The sequence below is a fragment of the Oncorhynchus mykiss genome, chromosome 15 (genome assembly GCF_057628025.1).
Source record: "Oncorhynchus mykiss isolate SJ-2025 chromosome 15, ASM5762802v1, whole genome shotgun sequence".
Lineage (NCBI taxonomy): Eukaryota > Metazoa > Chordata > Actinopteri > Salmoniformes > Salmonidae > Oncorhynchus > Oncorhynchus mykiss.
Genome location: NC_143036.1, coordinates 27153697 through 27176421, shown reverse-complemented (window position 1 = coordinate 27176421; position 22725 = coordinate 27153697). Strand labels below are relative to the sequence as shown.

The following is a 22725-nucleotide window of genomic DNA, read 5'->3' as shown; positions in this document are numbered from 1 at the left end:
TGTCTTGCATGTGTGCTGGTTTGGATACGATATAAAACACACTCGGATGGATAAGGGGCCAATCTTCCATAGGTTACATGGGTTTGTTAGACTAAGGTCATCAACCCACCATAACACATAAGTAAATGGGATAGAATGAACCATTCATTGACTGCGAACGTCACTGCCATTTCTGCATGAGACAAACCACATTACTAAGAATTACTACATTACTAAGAATTCACTGGCCTTGAAATGGGATTAAATCACTAAACAATTTATGTATAAACCTCCGGTTCAGAGCTTCTGTACTCTCAAATCAAATGTCGTGCCAACATATTGGGTTAATGTCTAGCGCCAAATACTTTTTTTTTTATTATCTAAGAGGAAAAAGTACACACACCAAAGGGAAATGCAACTTGCTAGGCCACTGGTCGAACTCACTGACTGTATCAAACTACCTACCCTCAATTCTTACACATTGAATTAAGGAGAAGCATTCTGTGCTTTTGTTGCCCCCTTCTGATCAGGAGTAAGAATTGCATTTAAATGACAAATTCCCTGAATTGCATAAAGGAATGCATTTACCTTTGGGTTTGTCCAAAAACATTATCTTCTTAATTGGCTTTTTATTGTATACATAAGCAAATGTGCAAATACAGTGAATCCCCAATCTTCTGTGATGCACTGAGATTATTTTATTTTGACCAACGGTTTTCCCTCCGTAGATTCTCTGTGGCTCCAGTCCAGAGATCAAAGGTAATGGCTCATCAGTCCCCGAATCTCTCAGATTGATCTCTTCACCATCTGCCATTTCACAATGCCCATAATTCACCCAATCCTTTAACATTGGCAACCCAACCCATCAGCATCCATTTCAAGTCCTTTAGGTGCCCTTGACGGAAGTAAAGCCGGGATTCACATAATTTTGCCTTTCCACTGGACATTGAGACTTTGATGGGTAGACCCTTTCCTAAATGCTCTTACCACTGCAATCACAGAGGAAATGGAGGACTCTCAAAAGGGTACCTACTACCTAGCGTCAGAAGATTTCAGCAATGAGAAGAGCTAAAAATGGTTCCAACTGGACACATGAGATGGGCTCTTTGGCTTTGAAGACCAGTCTCCTTTAGAAAGACATTTCTCTTCTTCGTGACTCTGCCTCTAGCTATGTCTCCTCAGTCTGCCTCAGACTCAAATGGTAGGGGGAGTCAGGGGCCAGGTTGGTGCTCTCAGGGCAAAACTTCACTGGTAAATGGAGAGATGGGGATACCCATCAGTGCGAGGTCATGTTTTCAATATCTCTTCCTGAGTCAACATCCAAACGTACAAAGTCAACAAGGCATTGCTTAGAAATTACACTGAAGACAAGGATGCCCTCCACCCAGTTATCCATTTGCCTTAGCCACAGAACCCCATCAATAATTAGAATGGCTTCATTGTTTTATTCTTTATTTAACTAGGCAAATCAGTTAAGAAACAAATTCTTATTTACAATGACAGCCTACCGGGGAAAAGTGGGTTAAATGCCTTGTTCAGGGGCAGAAAGACAGATTTTTACCTTGTCAGCTAGGGGATTCAACCCAGCAACCTTACGGTTCTTGGCCAAGGCTCTAACCACTGGGCTACCTTAATTCAGGAAATAGATAGAGAAATTACACTGGTGTATATTTGTATTGTATTATACTTGAGAACAGAGGAACAAAAACAATATTGAATAGGAAATATTTTATTACTAAAAGTGGTGGTGCACTGAAGGTGCTCTTTCACATCTCAGTTCTTTGCTTAAATCACAATATGTTTTCCCTCAATGAGAAAAGAAAGAAATCAAACATGAAAATCTTTAACATGGAGAAAGACTGTGGCAACAATGGAATATATACAACATGGGAGGAGAACGAGGTGGCGGCTTTCACAGGCCGGCATTGTTCTGTGTTCTACACACAAGGCTCATACAGGAGGCACTTAAATCTGAGAGCCTATAGCCAGGACCGTGTCAGAGAGAGAGGAGGAAATATGTGAAACCGTTGGAGTCAGTGGGGCTGCTCTGTTCTGTAAAATAACACAATGACAGACCTTGAAATGGAACGGTCTTATTGTTCGAGGGGAGTACAGTACTACTGTTGAGTCCATTCCTTAAGCACAGGCCTGGGACCTGTGAAATGGGGATTGTGGTGCCATCATGTGGGACATCAATGCTGCTACGCACACACACTAGGTTACCATCCAATTGGTGAATATTCTAAAATCCACAAAAACAATATGCACATTTCCCCACCAGAGATATTTCCATCAAAATGACTTGTTCCAGATAAAAGGCTGAACGTGGTGTAGCGCAGTTCATTTAAGTGTACAGAATAAGTTCAATTGGTTTCCATCACATTTTCAACTCCACTGATGGTTTTCGGCACAACAAAAGTTGCGTTATATAGCAAATGTACCCGCTCTGGTCTTAGTACGTGTGCTTTAGCCAACAGCTTGCAGATACAGTGCGGTTAGGCTACCTACATGAGATTATTATGGATAAAAGTGAGATTATTTGTATTTGTCAAACGGCAGTCAAGCATCAATCGTGTCACCAGAATAAGACCCTCTACATTTATTAGGAAAGGAGCATCAAGCTCATCACCGTGCACTTTCACCCCCATATGAAGTTCACCATAACTTATTTTATCTGTAGCCTATTTAACTGCATGCTTTCTCGAGTCGTAGTTGGAGGACAATCATTGCGTGACTGGTTATTATATAAGTTTCTGTGGGGGGGAAAAAAAACAAAAAGGTTTCTGCCATTTCTCACGTAATGAATTTTACTGACAAAAACATCCCACCCTGTCTGGTGTTTTATTTTGCAGACATTTTGGAAAGTTCACCAACAAAAACGTGCCGTTTCCATCAGTCTTGACATTTTGTATCTAACGTGTACTTTCCTCGCATAAAAAGGTTGGCTGGAAACCTGGTTACAGAGAGCATTAACAGTACACAGGCTTATGCTAGACACATCTAGAGCACAACGAAGGGGTGCACATTCAAAAGCATGCACAGTCGCAGAATGAGCAATGTTGGTGATCATTAAAAATTTTACCGTTGAAGATGGTGCATCTCCTTGATGCGACTAGTACACAACACACATTTCTAAACCGACCTACACTCAGATACTTCGACAATGCATTAGACATGTTTACAATAATTGTATTATTTTAATGTCATTCACTTCAATGCCAGCTAAATAGAAATAGTCCATAACTGCTGCATCACCGCCGGAGGGGGGTGGGGTTTATGATAAATCAAAATGATTTTTTCTTCATGAATGTCTATTTTACTTATTTACAATTAAAACATACCAGGTTATCGTACCCATCATAATCAAAATAGGGGAAACAATTTATCCATAACATTCTCAATGGGGCGCCTGGTCTTGTATTTCTACCTGGCAAGGCTGGTCTGGTTGATGGTTGGGCTGGTTTGAGGTCAGATCTTCTCCTGGATGAAGGGGTGCTGCAGGGCCTGGCTAATGGTTGGGCTGGTCTGAGTTCAGATCTTCTCCTGGATCAAGGGGTGCTGCAGGGCCTGGTTGATTGTTGGACTGGTCTGAGTTCAGATCTTCTCCTGGATGAAGGGGTGCTGCAGGGCCTGGTTGATGCTGATGCGTTTGGCAGGGTCCAGCATCAGCGTGCCGTCGATCAGGTCTTTTAGGACCAGGACCTTCTTCCTCTGCTCCTCGGGCAGCCGCTGGCCACCCACCATGTCACACAGCAAGTCCTTGGTGGGGTTGATTGTGCTCATCACTGTTACCTTCTCCTGTGGTGTGTGGAGGGAGGTGGGGTGAGGATGGAGAAGGAGTGGGTGGAGGGAAATAAATAAATAAATAAATATATGATTTAACAGATGCTTTTAAGCATACATTTTACATACAGGTGGTCCCAGGTTTCAAACCCAGTATACTGGAGCCATGCACTAGCGAGCTACAGAGGACCACAGTGAGAAACTATTCAAAAAATATGAAGCATCTGAATGAGCCTTCATGACTAGCCCAGCAAATCTAGCTGTTTTTAACCCATTTCTTAGATAATAAAAGTCGTATAACATAACATATACAAACCCTTTCGGTCACTTTGTCTACTTCAATGTAGAGGAAGTTGAGGTTCTGATCAAAGTGCTGGTCTTTGAACAGGCCTTTCCGAATCATCTGAGAACAAAAGAACCATTACATCATCTGTATGCTACAGCACAGTGTACAACGCCCCAGGTTATGACTTCCTGTCAAAATCTAACACAGAGAGAGAGACTAAGGCTAGGAGAGACCAGCCAGGTCCAGTAATGTGTACAGTTTACCTTGTTGGGCATCTTGCCCTTGAGGTCCATGGCCAGTTTGATCATGTGGTTGTTGGAGGAGCCAGGGAAAAGGATCTTGCCGGTGTAGAGTTCGTACAGCGTGCAGCCCACTGACCACATGTCTATGCTGTAGTCGTATGGCTTCCCAATGACTGTGACAGAGACAAGACATCATGAGGACTGTGATCCAAGCAGGGACAACAGAGAGCTCCATTACAGCTAAACCGTTATAAGCAAACAATCTCAAAGTAAAATGTACTGATTTCTGGAGCTCTGTAGAATCTGCTGACGAGGTACGGCGTGATGTCATTGTCTGCAACATGGGACGCCGAGCCAAAATCGCAGAGTTTCAAGATGGTCTTCGACTCGTTCACCTTGTAGGGGAGAGATAGAGAAACACACTGTTAGATGGGACCTTCAGGCCATGGTCTTATTCATTACGGCACAGTATCGCAAAACGCTTCAATACATTTTTCAACGCAAAGCAAAAATAAGTGTTTTTTTATTTATTTATTATTTTATCTCTCCCAGTTTCAGTCCTCTTTCTTCCATTTTGTGCAGTTGAACACGACCCGGCCTCAGTGCAGTTGTAACAGTCATGTGATGATAATATGGGCCTCGTACCAGGATGTTGTCAGGCTTGATGTCAGCGTGGAGGATGCTGCAACGTTTGAGGAGTTTGAGTGCCAGGAAGAGCTGCTGGGTGTAGGAGCGGACAGCCTTGATGTGAAGGCCCACGTCCTTACCGTACTTCTTCAGCACCTCGCGCAGGTTCATACTGAGACACACATTTCACAGAGAGACACGAGTTAGAGCCAGTGAAGAAGTGTGCTAGATGACAAAACACATTGCGGTGTGTCCTGCCACTGAGGACATGGGGTGCATCTGGAATGACACCCTACTCCTTATAGTGCACAAATGTTGAGCAGTAGTAAAAGGAATAGGTTGCTATTTCCCACTACTGCCACAGTGCAGTAGTGGTAGTCTCCCAGTTAGTACCTGAGGGGCTCGAACACCAGACACAGGTGCTGCTTGTGGTAGAAGTGTCTGAAGAGGCGCAAGCAGTGGAACTTGTCGTCTGGGTCGGCATCGTTGAGCCTCTTGAGGAACTCCAGCTCCTTCAGGCCAGTCTTCTGCCTGGAGACCCAAAACACAAAATCAGCAAGGTCAGCATCTATTGGTTTATTTATCCAGGTAGGTTCTATTGAGGTAAATATATATTTTCCAAAAAAGCCCTGGACAATCCACATAGACGTTGCTGGAATACTTCTAATGAGAGGGCACATTCAAATGTGGTGGCGAAGGCAATATGTTCCCCAAACCATGAGCGAACCAGGATGCGTCTCAAATGGCTCCATTAGTCTTTTAACAGACTCTCTTATCCAGAGCGACTAACAATTAGCTCGTTCACCTTACATACCTTCATAGTGCACTACTTTTGACCAGAGTCCTGGTCAAAAGTAGTACACTACACAGGGAACGGGGTGCCATTTGAGTCCTGAGGCTGCCTGCCTGAGGACCTACATGAGCTCGTTGTTGCGGATGATCTTGACGGCCACATCCTGTCCGGCGCGGGCCGTGTCCCTGCCCCTGATCACGTTGCTGAACATTCCTTGGCCTGTGTAGCCGTACACGTCGTAGCGCTTGTCCAGCGTCTCCCCGATGTTCACGCCTAAAACACAGTAGGATAGACACGAGGGGCATGTTTAGAGAGTCTTGGCTATTTCCTCAATGAGATATCCAGTTACTAGGCCTCAAATAACACTATTAACCAATAGTGAAATCAAAAGGACTGCACTCATACACAGCGGAATACTAAGACGACATGGACTGTTTGGACACATGGATGATTGAGAGAGCGAAAAGCCCAGCAGTCTTTCATCGATGAATTTGTAGCATTTGTAAGAGTGTGTCCAGTCAAGGACACTTACGGTAGTAACCCTCTGCATCGGTCCAGTTGTCCCGGAGGTTGGGGTTCTCTTTGAAGTCCTTCCCCCCAACACCTGCTGCTCTCATCCTGGCACTCTGTGTAGACCAACATGACCAAACATTTAACCACACTCGCATAATGAACTACTTGCCACAGACAGATCACTCAGAAGATGGGTTTGCATGTTTAGCCCAGAGTAGCACTCTAAAGATCAGAGATATAAACATGGCTGGAGATCAGTGGAGGGGAGTGAGGCTCCTGTAAGACTTACATCAATGGCTGCTTCAAACATGACGTCCGACTCCGTAAACATATCAGGGGCCGAGGGCTTTTTGGGTCCTGACAGACAGAGGGAGGAAACGAGAGATTAAGTACACTTAACGGAAACATGCTTCAACCGGCACGTTACGGCCCAAAAATATGACGTGAAATGAATGACCACTGGGGAACCAGACTAATTTACAACTCCGCATTTGGTCAATGTTAGTCATATGTGTAACGTCACCACGTTGCAACTTTCTACCACACGAGACAAAGGTGTCAAACATGAGAGAGAGAGAGAGAGAGAGAGAGAGAGAGAGAGAGAGAGAGAGAGAGAGAGAGAGAGCGAGCCATTGCGCTGTATCCCCTGTCAATGCCAGCACACCTTATAAGAGGGTCCCTGGAGGAAGGGGAAGGGAGGAAACATGAGATTACACATCCCAGTCTGCCACAAAGGCGGTGTCTACACTTGACACTTACAGGGCATTCGGAAAGTATTCAGACCCCTTCCCCTTTTTCCATATTTTTGAAAAGGGGGATTTGAAAAAATCCTCAATCTACACACAATACCCCATAATGGCAAATAAAAAAAAACATTTTTGCAAATGATTACAAAATAAAAAACAGAAACACCTTATTTACATATGTATTCAGACCCTTTGCTATGAGACTCGAAATTGAGATCAGGTACATCCTGTTTCCATTGACCATCCTTGAGATGTTTCTACAACTTGAGTGGAGTCCGTCCACCTGTGGTAAATTCAATTGATTCGACATGATTTGAAAAGGCACACACCTGTCTATATATGGTCCCACAGTTGACAGTGCATGTCAGAGCAAAAATCAAGCCATGAGGTCGAAGGAATTGTCCTTAAAGCTCCGAGACAGGATTGTGTTGAAGCACAAAACATTTCTGCAACATTGAAGGTCCCCAAGAACAGTGGCCATCATCATTCTTAAATTGAAGAAGTTTGGAACCAACACTCTTCCTAGAGCTGACAGCCAGGGCCAAACGTAGCAATCGGGGCAGAAGGGCATGGTCAGGGAGGTGATCAAGAACCCCATGGTCACTCTGAGCTTAAGAGTTCCTCTGTGGAGATGGGAGAACATCCAGAAGGGGACAAATCTCTGCAACACTCCAGGCCTTTATGGTTGAGTGGCCAGACAGAAGCAACTCCTCAGTACAATTCACAACAGCCCGCTTGGAGTTTTCCAAAATGCACCTAAAGGACTCAGACCATGACAAACAAGATTCTCTGGTCTGAAGAAACCAAGATTTAACTATTCAGCCTGAATGCCAAGCGTCAATTCTGGAGGAAACCTGGCATCATCCCTACTGTGAAGCATGGTGGTGGCAGCATCATGCTGTGGGGATGTTTTTCAGCGGCAGAGACAGGGAGACTAGTCAGGATCAATGGAAAGATGAACGGAGCAAAGTACAGAGATCCTTGATGAAAATCTGCTCCAGAGCACTCAGGACCTCAGACTGGGGCAAAGGTTCACCTTCCAACAGGACAACAACCTTAAGTACACAGCCAAGACAACACAAGAGTGGCTTCAGGACAAGTCTCTGAATGTCCTTGAGTGGCGCAGCCAGAGCCCGGACATGAACTTGATCGAACATCTCTGGAGAGACCTGAAAAAAGCTGCACGGCGACACTCCTCATCTAACCGGACAGAGCTTGAGAGGATCTGCAGAGAATGGGAGAAACTCCGTAAATACAGGTGTGCCAAGCTTGTACCGTATACCCAAAAAGGCGAGGCTGTAATTGCTGCCAAAGGTGATTCGACAAAGTACTGAGTAAAGGGTCTGAATAGTTACACTACCATTAAAACATTTGGGGTCACTTAGAAATGTCCTTGTTTTTGAAAAGCACATTTCTGTCCATTAAAACAACATCAAATTGATCAGAAATACAGTGTAGATATTAAAGTTTTAAATTACTATTGTAGCTGGAATATCTACACAGGCATACAGAGGCCAATTATCAGCAACCATCACTCCTGTGTTCCAATGGCACGTTGTGTTAGCTAATCCAAGTTCATAATTTTAAAAAGGCTAATTGATTATTAGAGAACCTTTTAGCAATTATGTTAGCAAAGCTGAAAACTGTTTTGCTAATTAAAGAAGTAATAAAACTGGCCTTTAGACTAGTTGAGTATCTGGAGCATTAGCATTTGCAAAGAAAAAGCAATATCTCAGACTGGCCAATAAAAAGAAAAGATTAAGATGGGTAAAAGAACACAGACATCATTGGCCAGTTTGAGATATGGCTTTTTCTTTGCAACTCTGCATCCCAGAGTCATCTCTTCACTGTTGATATTGAGACTGTTTTTTGCGGTTCCGATTTTGTTCAGATCTGGCTGACCAGATGATGGTAAGGGAGGTAGTCTGGGATACATTGTGTGTGGATTTCTCCTCAGTCTATATGCAATCAGGCTATCAAAAGCGCATACAGTGGGCAACGTCATCAACACTCCTTCCAAAAGTCTCCAGAAAAATTGTGTTTTGGGACCGAGAGGCACCTTTTCATTATAAAGTGGGAGGAAATATGTTCCTAGTGTGAGAGGAATGTGTTTGCTACCTCAAAAATGCTAGCCAATAAATATAAGAAGTTGGCTGGAGTTATATCGACCCATGTGTAATCCCTTTAGCATTGATTGCTAGCTAGCGAGAGGTTAGCTGGCTAGTTAGCTTCTGTCAGTTTTTGTTGTGTTGTTATTAGAGGTCGACCGATTATGATTTTTCAACGGCGATACCGATTATTGGAGGACCAAAAAAAGCCGATACCGATTAATCGGCTGATTTTTTAAATGTATTTGTAATAATGACAATTACAACAATACTGATTGAACACTTATTTTAACTTAATTTAATACATCAATAAAATCAATTTAGCCTCAAATAAATAATGAAACATGCTCAATTTGGTTTAAATAATGCAAAAACAAAGTGTTGGAGAAGAAAGCAAAAGTGCAATATGTGCCTTGTAAGAAAGCTAATGTTTAAGTTCCTTGCTCAGAACATGAAAACATATGAAAGCTGGTGGTTCCTTTTAACATGAGTCTCCAATATTCCCAGGTAAGAAGTTTTAGGTTGTAGTTACAGGAATTATAGGACTATTTCTCTCTATACGATTTGTATTTCATATACCTTTGACTATTGGATGTTCTTATAGGCACTTTATTATTGCCAGTGTAACAGTATAGCTTTCATCCCTCTCCTCGCTCCTACCTGGGCTCGAACCAGGAACACATCGACAACAGCCACCCTCGAAGCAGCATTACCCATGCAGAGCAAGGGGAACAACTACTCCAAGTCTCAGAGCGAGTGACGCTTGAAACGCTATTAGCGCGCACCCCGCTAACTAGCGTGAATGCTTGAAGCATTGCGAAGAGCTGATGTCAAAACGCACAAAAGTGCTGTTTGAATGAATGCTTATGAGCCTGCTGGTGCCTACCATTGCTCAGTAAGACTGCTCTATCAAATCATAGACTTCATTATAACATAACACACAGAAATACGAGCCTTAGGTCATTAATATGGTCGAAAACGGAAACTATCATTTCGAAAACAAAATGTTTATTATTTCAGTGAAATACGGAACCGTTCCGTATTTTATCTAACGGATGGCATCCCTAAGTCTAAATATTGCTGTTACATTGCACAACCTTCAATGTTATGTCATAATTACGTAAAATTCTGGCAAATTAGTTCGCAATGAGCAAGGTGGCCCAAACTGTTGCATAAACCCCGACTCTGTGTGCAATGAACGCAATAGTGACAATTTCACCTAGTTAATATTGCCTGCTAACCATTCTTTTAGCTAAATATGGAGGTTTAAAAATATATACCTCTGTGTATTGATTTTAAGAAAGGCATTGATGTTTATGGTTAGGTACACGTTGGAGCAAAGAGTCCTTTTTCGCGAATGCGCACTGCATCGATTTTATGCAACGCAGGACACGCTAGATAAACTAGTAATATCATCAACCATGTGTAGTTATAACTAGTGATTATGATTGTTTTTTATAAGATAAGTTTAATGCCAGCTAGCAACTTACCTTGGCTTCTTACTGCATTCGCGTAACAGGCAGGCTCCTCGTGAGGCAGGTGGTTAGAGCGTTGGACTAGTTAACCGCAAGGTTGCAAGATTGAATCCCTGAGCTGACAAGGTAAAAATCTGTCGTTCTGTCCCTGAACAAGGCAGTTAACCCACCGTTCCTAGGCCGTCATTGAAAATAAGAATGTGTTCTTAACTGACTTGCCTCGTTAAAGTCTGAATATAGCGAGGGAAAAGGGAATCCAGACACACTGTGGACACGGTACGCACATTTAAAATATAGTTGAATATACATTCCATGATCAGAACTCTATGATCAGAATACTAAAGCTGTATGAACTGTCAAGTCTAGACACGGCCACAGTTACAGCTAATGCGGGCACATTCAGCAAACAACCTGTATTACTAAAGAACACCTGTAAACTTCAAAATAAACTAAAAACATAAAAAGTTATCACCAAGATGACCCACCCAGATTGCACATTGCATATGAGCTAATATTTTGAGACGGCAATACAGAGCAGACCAAATGGCACCCTATTCCCTATATTCCCTTTCTTTTCTCCCAGCCTGAATCCCTTTACTCACCATCCTTCTCCTGCGTGATGAGGCCTTGCTTGGCCTTGATGTTCTCCTCAAACGTGTCTAGATTCTCCAGCTCGTACTCCTTGACGTCAGCCGCCACACGCTCCAGGATGTCGTCTGGCGAGGGCGAGCGGCTCCGTGTGCTGCTCTGCGGGCTGCTGGGCTCCGACGCCATGGACGCCATGCTGTCCTCGTTGCCACCACGGTATTTCTGCACAGGGAGAGAGAGAGGTAGTGCCAGGTATAGAGTGGTCACAACAATGGAATTAAGTAAAAACAAGATATGGGTTTCGAGGGGGTCAATTTCAATAATGAAAAGGCAAATCAGAAAACATCCTATATTGGAGTAGTAGCCCAATATGAAACACTGGGCTGGGGATCCCTGCAACAACTATGTACAGTTCAACAGCAGATGGATGTGATGATCATGGCTCCAGACTTACTCATCCTGTTTAGTTGATTTGTAGATTCTGGTGTGTTAGAATAGGGCTGGAACAGAAGCATATACACCCTGTAGCTCTCTTCGAGGTGCTATGCCTTTACATTAGAATATTAGCCTACAACCAAAAAGTCGAATAAAATAATTCCCTCATTCAGTGAATCAGGTATCAAATGACTATACTTTGACGCAAGTCAGCTAAACAGGAGGGCTCTAGACTGACTCTTTTTACTGCCAAGACAGACATGAAAGAAGTTATCTATTTCATCTAACATGTTCAGAGAAAGCATGATGGATATGTTGATGTGTCATAATTCGATCCAGAGTAATCAGATATATTTTTGACTCTTTAGAGATTCACTTGCCTGCATGTTTTTTTGTGTGTGCATATTGGCCTCGGCCCTTCAAACTCAACTCTGGACCTCGGAACCAATTACATTGTGCTTTTTCAATGTTCCCTCTAATCAGAGACTAAGACCTGGGACATCAGGTTGGTGCAATTAGTTGTCAGGTAGGACAGAAAACCAGCAGGTTCCGGACTAGACGCTTATAAAAAAAATTCTGCTACGCCATCCAACAACCAATCAATAGTGGACTAAGATCGAATCCTACTACACCGGCACCTACTACACCGGTCTTGCAAGCAATCATGGATTACAAAGGGCAACCCAGCCACGAGCAGCCCAGTGACGCAAGCCTACCAGAGGAGCTAAATGCCGTCTATGCTCGCTTTGAGGCAAGCAACACTGAACCATGTATGAGAGCACCAGCTGTTCTGGACGACTCCGTAATCACGCTGTCCATAGACCTTTAAACAGGTGAACATTCACAAGGCTGCAGGGCCAGGCGGATTGCCAAGATGCGTTCTCAGAGAATGGCAAGTGTCTTCACCAACATTTTCAACCTCTCCCTGACCCAGTCTGTAATACCTACATGTTTCAAGCAGACTAGCATAGTCCCTGTGCCCAAGAACGCCAAGGTATCCTTTTTAAATGACTATCGCCCTGGACCCACTCCAATTCACATACCGCCCCAACAGATCCACAGATGACACAATCTATTGCATTCCACACTGCCCTTTCCCACCTGGACAAAAGGTGGGAATGCTGTTCACTGATTACAGCTCACTGTTAAACACCAGCATCCAAGATCATCACTAAGCTAAGGACCCTGGGACTAAACACCTCCCTCTGCAACTGGATCCTGGCCTTCCTGACGGGCCGACCCCAGGTGGTGAGGGTAGGCAACAACACATTTGCAACGCTGACCCTCAACACGGGGGACCTTCAGGGGTGCGTGCTAGGTCTCCTCCTGTACTCCGTTCACCCACGACTGTGTGGCCGCACACGACTCCAACACCATCATTAAGTTGGCAGACCACATGACGGTGGTAGGCCTGATCACCGATGATGATGAGACAGTCTATAGGGAGGTCAGAGACCTCTCAACGTTGGCATGACAAAGGAGCTGATCGTGGACTACAGCAAACTGAAAAGGTTTGTGCCACCAGGGAGAAATGTTAGTCTGGAGCCCTGGATGACGGATGGGGAACTGACCTGGACGATAGCCAGGCGCTGCTGCCGGCGCTGCTCTATGATGGCCTCTTCATCCACCTCCTCACCGTCAAAGTCCTCAAGCCTGGTAACAAAATTAACCCACTTACAAAAACACATAATCACCCAGATAATTACCATATTGCAGTGTAGCATTTGTCTGTTTGTGTGTGGGTGTTCACCCTCTACTCACACTTCCTCCTCGGAGGACTCCTTGTCGGCCTTCATGCCCTCAGAGAGGCTGCCCTTGAACTTGTCCTCGTCCCGGCCATGTCTCCTCCTCCTGTCCCGGTCCCGGGAGTTGGAGCGCCGGCCGTACTGTCTGAGACGGCCGTATCTGTCTCTTTCCGGCGACCTGCAGCGCACAACATAGAAAATATTTAGACAACCTTGGCCAATGAGCCTCATACTCCGACATCACCAAAGCTTCATCACTAGAACCAGACATAATCTGTAAGGAAACCATCTTACCACTACCATGACAGTGTTAACTCAAAATGACACAACGACAAGGTTCCAGTTTAACAACGTTTACTAAACCGTATTCGCACACTACATGTTTGCCATTGCACTCAGGCCAGGTTCATCTACCCCGAGACTCCTGCGCAGGCGCCTGAATAACAGAGTGATAGCCCCGTTATAACAGAAAAATAGGGATACTTAAAAACATGAACTTCACAGTCTCACACTTTTTTTTTACAGAAAACTTCAACAACATAAATGTCCAAGTATTATTCAAGTCCCTCATTACAAATGGGTTGTGTGACAGTTTTTTTTTGTATTACTCACGCTGCCACTTTCCATTACTGTGAGCCTGTAGGAGCAAGACTGGATGCTCCTTTTTAGTCAGACAGTCAGCAAGCTGTTACTTTGTGGTCGACCACAAATAAGTTCCTTGATGCTGCTAATCTCAAGACAAAGTATTTTCTCCTTGACAGACTTGGTTGACTTCACAGCATCAACTAAGAAGTAGTTGTCAGTGACATAGACTACAGGTAGAATATGCCGTTTTGTCTCACCAGTGGTAAACTCTGAGAACAGAGTTGCAAGAAAGATAGCATTGTCAAATCCATCCGCAAGAGCAAGTGTTTCTCCTGCAAGCGTGCTTCGGACAACTCATCTGATCCTTTTTGACTGCCAACAGATGATAATCTTCCTCCTTCACCCCTTTACACGATTAGGTGTCCACCTTGTGTGCCTCCATCTGTAAGGTTCCCTAGGGAAGCATCACTGAAGACAACTTGTTTCAGAGAGTCATCTTTTCCAACATGCTGAAACTTTAGTCACCTGTTGTGATTTCAGTTTACGAACAACTTTGTTTGCCTCATGAATGGTTTGTACAGCGGCGTGTTTTGTGTTGGATGCCAAGTTGCAGCCATCAAGCATTTACATCAGGTCTACTCTGTCTAGCAACCCATAGAATTTGACCCATCTTTGACCTCAATTAATCAGCTTCAATTCCACAGAGAGGGGAATTCCTTTGTACGGCTCTTGAATCCATGTGGATAGGTTGAAGATTCTTGAAATAGCTTTCCTGTTACATTGGTACTGTTCCATCAACTGTAATAAACTCTATGCCAACATAAAAATGATCATGCTCCTCATGGCCGACCTGGAAAAAACAGCTTTGAGGTGTGGAATCACAGTTGTAGCAAAGGTCTGTGAGCCACCCTAGATGAAGTCATCAACATGACAGGCAAGTACTCCAGTCACATTGATCAAGCCAATAGAAGACTGCAGGATCCACTTGTACTCAGGATTGTTGCCTTGACTTTGCTGTACCAGTAGAGTGATGCATCTACCAGGCCATACACACACTTTTTTAGTTTCCACAGTGTTCCTTCACTCTTAGCTTCAGGCGGAGGTCAGATGTAAATGTCCCTTGACAGCTCTGTTCCCTGCAAAAATGCAGATTTGATGTCTATGGAGTGAAGATTCCATTTTTTCTGGCAGATCACTGTCATCAGCAATCTGAGTGACTCTGAGGCACGTCAGCGAGTCTTTTGGGAGTTCTTTAGCAGCCAGCGCCTAAAAACCTCTAACCACTAGACGTGCTTTTGGCACTATTCCAGTTAAAGATTCTTACACACCCACCTTCTTGAGACACATTTTTGACCAATGTCTTTGACTTCCTCAAACACTCAATTTTTCCTCCAATTACTGAGCTCATCTAGCTTAGCTGAGTCAAATGACACATCCTTGTTTCAAGTACATCATTTTGAATGTCATTCCTGTTTTTTCTCGCTTTTCCATTGGTTCAATTCTGTGATTATCTACAAGTGACAGATCAACTGACCCTGTTGTACCAGAAAGTGTAGCTGGGTCAGAGTACTGCAAGTTGTACCAGTTCTGGTGTTTTCCTTTGGCTTTTCCTGCTCGTCCAATGACGGTTGCTGTATGTGGAATACCACTTTCTCTGTCCATGTATTTAACAATACTTTGTTTTTCTTTTGTGTTCATGTTCTCTGACTGTCAGAATCTCTGTGTGCTCTGTGTCTGTCAGAATCTCATTTTTACATGTGTGATGTCTTTGTCTAAAATGTTTACACAATAGTGGCATGAGGTAGTAAGTTCAAGGGTCACTGGTTGTTTAATCATCAATGCCTTGTCATTTTTTATGTCTAGTATAGCCCCTGCCTTCTTGAGGAAGCTTTGCTTAATAGTAAGGGGATATCTGTAGGGACCACCTCTGTTTCAAGGTGACAGTCTGACCAATTTTTGCTGGTATCTTAACTCTTGTTAGAATGGACGATCACAATCCTAAGGATTCAACTATAAAGATCTCAGCATCAGATTTGTTTGAAAACAGTGTAATGTTACACTGCTCTCTCTGTATACATTTTCCTCTGTTTAACTTGTTCATTTTTTATGAGGACAGTCTAACCCAATGGTAAGTGCTTTGACAAATGGCACATTTTGATCTCCTTCCATATTTGTCTAGTGGATTTGTTCCGGGCAATGGCGCCCTCTTCTGGTTGTTGGCACCTTTACTCTGCCTCTGTGTAATATGCTGCATCACTCACTTGCATTCCATCTGTTATTGGCGCGACTGACGTCTTTTCACCCAAAAGTATTTTTAGTGCCGACTTCATTGGCGCAAAAGTCACCACGGTACAAGCAGTCAAAGCCAACTGTTTCTCCCCACCATCCAGACAGGCAGTATCTAGAAACTTGAAAGCTAACACTGCATCCGGGAGAACCATGTCGTACTTGCGCATCTTATTGTACCTCTGTTGGAAATCAATTATGTAGTCTGTCACTGCAACCGAAATATCTCTAGTAACACTGTCATGGTTACGGTCTCCCTCTTCTTTAAGAAACACAGAATCCACTGCTCTAATCAAAGTTCCAATACCGTCATCCTTGTTCAAATCCAACGGATATTTCCAGTGCTGTATCTCTCGCTCTTCCCTCGAGCGATAATACCACCGCAAGTGCTTGCTTTTTCTCGTCCAGATTAGTAACTCATGTCCAGATTCCAAGTTAATGTTTCCATCTTTCATACAACCTCTTCTTGTCGAACCGAGGTAGCACATTGTAGTTATTAGCCATCCTCTGCTACCAATGTTAACTCGAAATGACACAACGACAAGGTTCCAGTTAAACAACGTTTACTAAGCCATAATAGCACACTACATGGTTGCCATTGCACTCAGGCCAGGTTCATCTACTCCGAGACTCCTGCGCAGATGCCCTAATAACAGAGTGATAACCCCGTAACAACAGAAATATAGGGATATTCAAAACATGAACTTAACAGACAGCATTGCCTGCCTATTTGATGACAATAATTGCAACTAGCTACACAGATCCAGTATCTGTAAAAGTAATACAATATTGTACTATTAGTATTTTATTAGGATCCCCATTACACCGTACCCAAAAACGGATGTGCGCAAATTGATTTTGTCCCCCCCACACCAAACAATCACGACATGCAGGTTCAAATATCAAGACAAACTCTGAACCAATTATATTTATTTGGGCCAATTATATTTATTTGGGGACAGGTCGAAAATCATTAAACATTTATGGCTAGCTAGCTTGCAGTTACAAGCTAATTTGTCCTATTTAGCTAGCTTGCTGTTGCTAGCTAATTTGTCCTTGGAATGACGTTGAGTCATTTTACCTCTACTCCGACAATTAATTCACACATACAGTTGTAGTTTACATACACCTTAGCCAAATACATTTAAACTCAGTTTTTCACAATTCCTGAATTTAATCAGAGTAAAAAATCCCTGTCTTACGTCAGATAGGATGACCACTATTTTAAGAATGTGAAATGTCAGAATAGAGAATTATTTATTTCAGCTTTTATTTCTTTCATCACATTCCCAGTGGATCATAAGTTTACATACACTCAATTAGTATTTGGTAGCATTGCCTTTAAATCGTTCAACTTGGGTCAAACGTTTTGGGTAGCCTTCCTCAAGCTTCCCACAATAAGTTGGGTGAATATCAGCCCATTCCTCCTGACAGAACTGGTGTAATTAAGTCAGGTTTGTAGACCTCCTTGCTCACACACGCTTTTTCCAGTTCTGCCCACAAATGTTCTATAGGATTGAGGTCAGGACTTTGTGATGGCTACTCCAATACCTTGACCTTGTTGTCCTTAAGCCATTTTGCCACAGCTTTGGAAGTATGCTTGCGGTCATTGTCCATTTGGAAGACCCATTTGCAACCAAGCTTTAACTTTCCTGACTGGTGTCTTGAGATGTTGCTTCAATATATCCACATAATTTTCCCACCTCATGATGCCATCTATTTTGTGAAGTGCACCAGTCCCTCCTGCAGCAAAGCACCTCAACAACATGATGCTGCCACCCTCGTGCTTTACAGTTGGGATGGTGTTCTACGGCTTGCTAGCCTCCCCTTTCCCCTCCAAACATAACGATGGTCATTATGGACAAACAGTTATATTTTTGTTTCATCAGACCAGAGGACATTTCTCCAAAAAGTACGATCTTTGTCCCCATGTGCAGCTGCAAACTGTAGTCTGGCTTTTTATAGCGGTTCTGGAGCGGTGGCTTCTTCCTTGCTGAGAGGCCTTTCAGGTTGTCAATATAGGACTTGTTTTACTGTGGCTATAGATACTTTTGTACCTGTTTCCTCCAGCATCTTCACAAGATCCTTTGCTGTTGTTCTGGGATTGATTTACACTTTTCGCACCAAAGTACGTTAATCTCTAGGAGACAGAACGCGTCTCCTTCCTGAGCGGTATGACGACTGCGTGGTCCCATGGTGTTTATACTTGATTGTACAGATGAAAGTGGTACCTTCAGGCATTTGGAAATTGCTCCCAAGGATGAACCAGACTTGTGGAAGTCTACAATATTTTTTCTGAGGTCTTGGCAGATTTCTTTTGAACTTCCCATGATGTCAAGCAAAGAGGCACCGAGTTTGAAGGTAGGCCTTGAAATACATCCACAGGTACACCTCCAATTGTCTCAAATTATGTCAATTAGCCTATCAGAAGCTTCTAAAGCCATGACATAATTTTCTGGAATGTTCCAAGCTGTTTAAAGGCACAGTCAACTTAGTGTATGTAAACTTCTGACCCACTGGAATTGTGATACAGTGAATCATAAGTGAAATAATCTGTCTGTAAACAATTGTTGGAAGAATTACTTGTGTTATGCACAAGGTAGATGTCCTAACCGACTTGCCAAAACTATAGTTTGCTAACAAGAAATTTGTGGAGTGGTTGAACAATTTGTTAAGTGTATGTAAACTTCTGAATTCAACTGTAAAACGGTCAACAGAATCGTTTCTAGTCATCGCTCCTCCTTCCAGGCTTTTTCTTCTTTGGACTTGGCATCTAACTTTCATAGGTGTATTACCATGACATACTGACCGAAGTTAATTTTTTAATCACCCATGTGGGTATAACCAATGACAAGATGGCACGTAGGTATCTGCTTCTATAAACCAATGAGGGGATGGGAGAGGCAGGACTTGCACCACGTTCAGCGTCCCAAATAGAACTGACTTCTATTTTAGCGCTTGGCAACGCAGACGCTCATTGGCACGCGCAAGCAGTGTGGGTGCAATGATTGAATAACATGTATGTGTACATTTATTTTGCAGTGCACGCAACGCGAGCGGTGTGGTCAGCATGTTAGCTTTTGCAAAAGCAATTACTTACAGGCATCATCTTAACTTCTGGAGGCTTGAAGAAGCCCCTGCAGATTTAATTTGGCTCAGCACATCCACAAGTTTCAGCTTGTCCCATCTCACCTGCGTCTCATTGGAGACCTGCTCCGTCTTCGGAAGGGCGAGGGGGACCTTCTTCTGAAGGGTGAGCGGCTCATCCTGCGACGTTGGGGAGCACCTCTGGGGCTGGTCTCCCGTGACCTCGCTCTACCCCCTGGCCCTGCTTCTGGGCGTATTCGCTTTCTGTGGGAGAGAATATAAAGTTTAGAAGATCAGTGGTGGATAGCAGCACATTCTTAATGCCCCATCCTAAAACAGTATGCGCCCTCAAATAGTTGCCCATGCCATGTACAGACCACTACTGTTGTTTGGTATAGGACAATAAGGGGGTGGACTGCAGGTTAATCCATAGTAAACAGACCGGAGTGGTGAGGAGCCCGGTCTATCAGCATCCCTCCTCCTGGCATCTGGGGAGCGACTGCGGCCTCTCCTTGCTGGGGACCTGGCTGATCTGGAAGGAGAGCCCTGTTTGGAGGTGGAAGCTGAAGCGGATGCCTGCTGGGAGTCTCTGGTGGGGCGTGGGGAGGCGCTGCGTCTCCTCGAGGGGCTAATGGCCACTCCTCCTCCTCGCCTGTGGGGAGAGCGGTTCTCTTTCCCTGACGAAGCATCCTTGGAAGGTGACTTTGTCGGCCTCTTGTCTCGCTCTCTTTCTGACTCCGACCGCCCTGGACGCTCCCGTGATCTGGACCTCCGGCTGCCACGCTCCGTGTTTGGTCTGTCGTCAGGCTGGGGCGAAGAGCGTTTGTCTGATCGGCCGCTCCTCTGCTCTGCCCTCCTGCTGGAGGGGGAAGGAGACTTCTTGTTTCTCTCTTTGGACCTGCCCCCGCTTTGGGAACGCTTCCTCTCTTTTGATTTGCTGCGGCCACGGCCTTTGGCGGCCACATCTTTGCTGACTTTGGTTGTTTTGTCCGACTTGGATTCCTTGCCTGTCCTCTCCTTGGACTTGCTCCGACTGTGGCGCTTAGAGCTGGACTTGCTGGCTTCTGTGGAGTCCCGTCTGGCTTTACCACTCCTACCCCTAGGGGAGGGGGGTTTCCCCATACTGCCCTTCTGACGCTGCTCCCCGTTCCGGACCCTGCCCTCTCCGTCTCCCTCCTCAGAGCCAGAGTTATAACCCTGTAGGATGAGGCCCATGCCTGACTGCACCTTACCCCCCTCCATCACCTGGCTGTCCAGCTCAGCTTTAATCATGGCCCTCTGTTTCTCCAACTCCTCCAATAAGGCCTTGTCGTCAGATGAGGGGGAGATGTGAGTCTTTCTCTGGCTGGAGGCGCTGTTGATGCCAGGGGCAGAAGAAGAGGAGCCATCTTTACGTTTGTGTTTCTTGTGTTTGTGTCGATGTTTGCGCTTTCGGTCCTTGTCCTCTTCGGACGCGTGCTTGTGTTTTTTGTGCTTGCTGCGGTGTTTGTGTTTCTTCTTCTTGTGTTTGCTGCCACTGCTGTGATGTTTGGACACCTTCGCTGTCTTTTCTCCGTTAGTTTCTGCTTCTCCCTCCCCGACTTCTTTCTCCTCCCGCTCTTCTTCTTCTTCTGAATTCTCACCACTCTCCTCCTCACTCCCACTCTTGTCATGGCTCTCCAAATCTTCTTTCCTAAGGTACAAAGATTGGTAAAATATATAATTTAAACCAAACCATTTTTTTGTAACTTGGCTAGCTACAACATGAATTGTCCAAAATATGACTTTAAAACACAGCAAACAAAATCTCTAACTGCTAGCTATCCTTGCTTCCCGACTTGACCGCCAAGTCAGCTAGTTAGCTGACCGCTAGCTAACGCGCTAGCAAGCCACGGTAGCAAACAATGGCTAGCTTGCTACGTTAGCTTCTTCGCTACGTATGCAATAAGCATAGCTAGCCAGATAGTTAGCGAGTTAACTAGAATGTTAAGTTGCATTTTAGGACACTCGGGTTTGATTGGTTTATGGTATGGTTTCGCTATAGAAAACATTTAAACATGTCAGCAAAGCCTTTCGAACACTGGGATAGCTAAGAGTTAGCTGGCTAGCTCTATTTAGCTAGCCTGATACTGTTTCAACGCTGCAGAAAACAGATACACCGACGACAACGTCGACTTGCCAAAAGCACTGAATCGGGTGAAAGTACTACAAATAAGTTGCATGGTCGTCTAATCTTCTAAAATGTCTTACACGTGCTCGTTTCCGTTATTCATTCTGCTAGACGCGATATCCATCTCTACATCGGCCATTTCTCAGCCGGGGTGTTTCTTCCTTCAATGTATTGTACACAGTACACAGAACTGCAAAAAAACTGTACTTCTGCCCTCTACAGCAGCCGCGACGTACTGGGTTGACTGAAATCGCTAAAAGTATATTTTTGTCCACTAGGGGACAGTGATGTTTGAGAGAATGCTGACAGTGGCAAGGGGAAAGTGGCTGGTAAAATTTCTAGACAAGTGTTGGTCTATTCCCAGCTATTCATAGTTTAAAAGCAAAACCTAAAACCAGGGTATTCTCAGGCACTCCCTCCACTGGGGATTCTGTCACTCACAATCACTTTCGAAAGTTCCTTCTCTCTTACAGCCTCTCTGAAAAAATAAAAATGTATGTTTTACAGCCTCTCTGAACTAACATCACCCTAAAAGAGCAGAACAAGATTACCATAGAAGTAAGCGTTTTCTTTACCTCTTCACAGTACAGTTACAGTCTGTAAAGATTTTAGACCTGTATACCCATAGCCGCGGGAAGTAGAGGTTCTGACCTTGAAAAATCAGAATAAAAAATAGATATAATTTTACCTTGGGATTCCCCCCCTTTACTAATCCTGTATTAGAGGACCGATATAGCAGTCTGTAGCGCATGCAAAATTCCCCTCTCCCGGTCAGTTTTTAAGCATGAGGGAAATATCACAGAGCTGTTCACCCCCCACAAGTCCCAAGATGATGATGAATGGCATCATTCATCCTCCACCCCCACCATCCAAAGCTTCTTCCACTTTCTCAATGAATTTGTGCAACATTTGTATTTATAGTCTAAATAAATAGAGTGCATTGTTTCAATGTATCTACATAGGCAAAAGTCCAACTGTAAAAATTGAAATGCTTACTTACAAGCCCTTAACCTACAGTGCAGTTTAAGAAGAAGAAAATATTTACCAAGTAGGCTAAAATAAAAAGTAATAATAAAAAATAACACAATAAGAATAACTAGATGTCGGGCATCTTGTTGTGATTTGTACTGTACAAGACAGTTTTAATTTACACTGTATTCATAATGAGAAGAGCACCCCATTACACCTTGGTCGTATGGGCCAGAAGGCAGCCTAAGCCCTATTCACTTCATATTCACAAATAGAAAGTGAAGATGGCACATTCAAGTTGAACATGGGTAATGGCATTTCGTGCTGTC

General features: G+C 44.0%; 1 protein-coding gene across 1 annotated transcript; it reads right to left on the bottom strand.

Annotated features, from left to right (window-relative positions):
• Positions 1-1692: 1692 nt before the first annotated feature.
• LOC110489887 (uncharacterized) lies at positions 1693-22294 on the bottom strand. Its single transcript, XM_021562846.3, has 15 exons — positions 21508-22294; positions 19721-20950; positions 19384-19542; positions 13337-13498; positions 13147-13228; positions 11155-11362; positions 6513-6580; positions 6243-6336; positions 5836-5983; positions 5311-5448; positions 4936-5089; positions 4571-4685; positions 4312-4463; positions 4079-4165; positions 1693-3777 (listed from the first exon to the last, which is right to left on the bottom strand). Exons 1-15 carry the CDS (start codon positions 21564-21566, stop codon positions 3574-3576), a joined length of 3060 nt encoding a protein of 1019 aa, XP_021418521.1. The 5' UTR covers positions 21567-22294; the 3' UTR covers positions 1693-3573.
• Between the last annotated feature and the right edge of the window lie 431 nt (positions 22295-22725).

What these genes read in the sequence shown, in the direction of transcription:
- LOC110489887 (XM_021562846.3), bottom strand. Translation starts at nt 21,566, where the DNA reads ATGGCCGATGTAGAGATGGATATCGCGTCTAGCAGAATGAATAACGGA. An exon ending in TCAAGCCTGACAACATCCTG is followed by an intron (nt 4,686 to 4,935) that starts GTACGAGGCCCA and finishes CTCCCCTACAAG; the next exon opens with GTGAACGAGTCGAAGACCAT. An exon ending in AGGGCAAGATGCCCAACAAG is followed by an intron (nt 4,166 to 4,311) that starts GTAAACTGTACA and finishes TTTTGTTCTCAG; the next exon opens with ATGATTCGGAAAGGCCTGTT.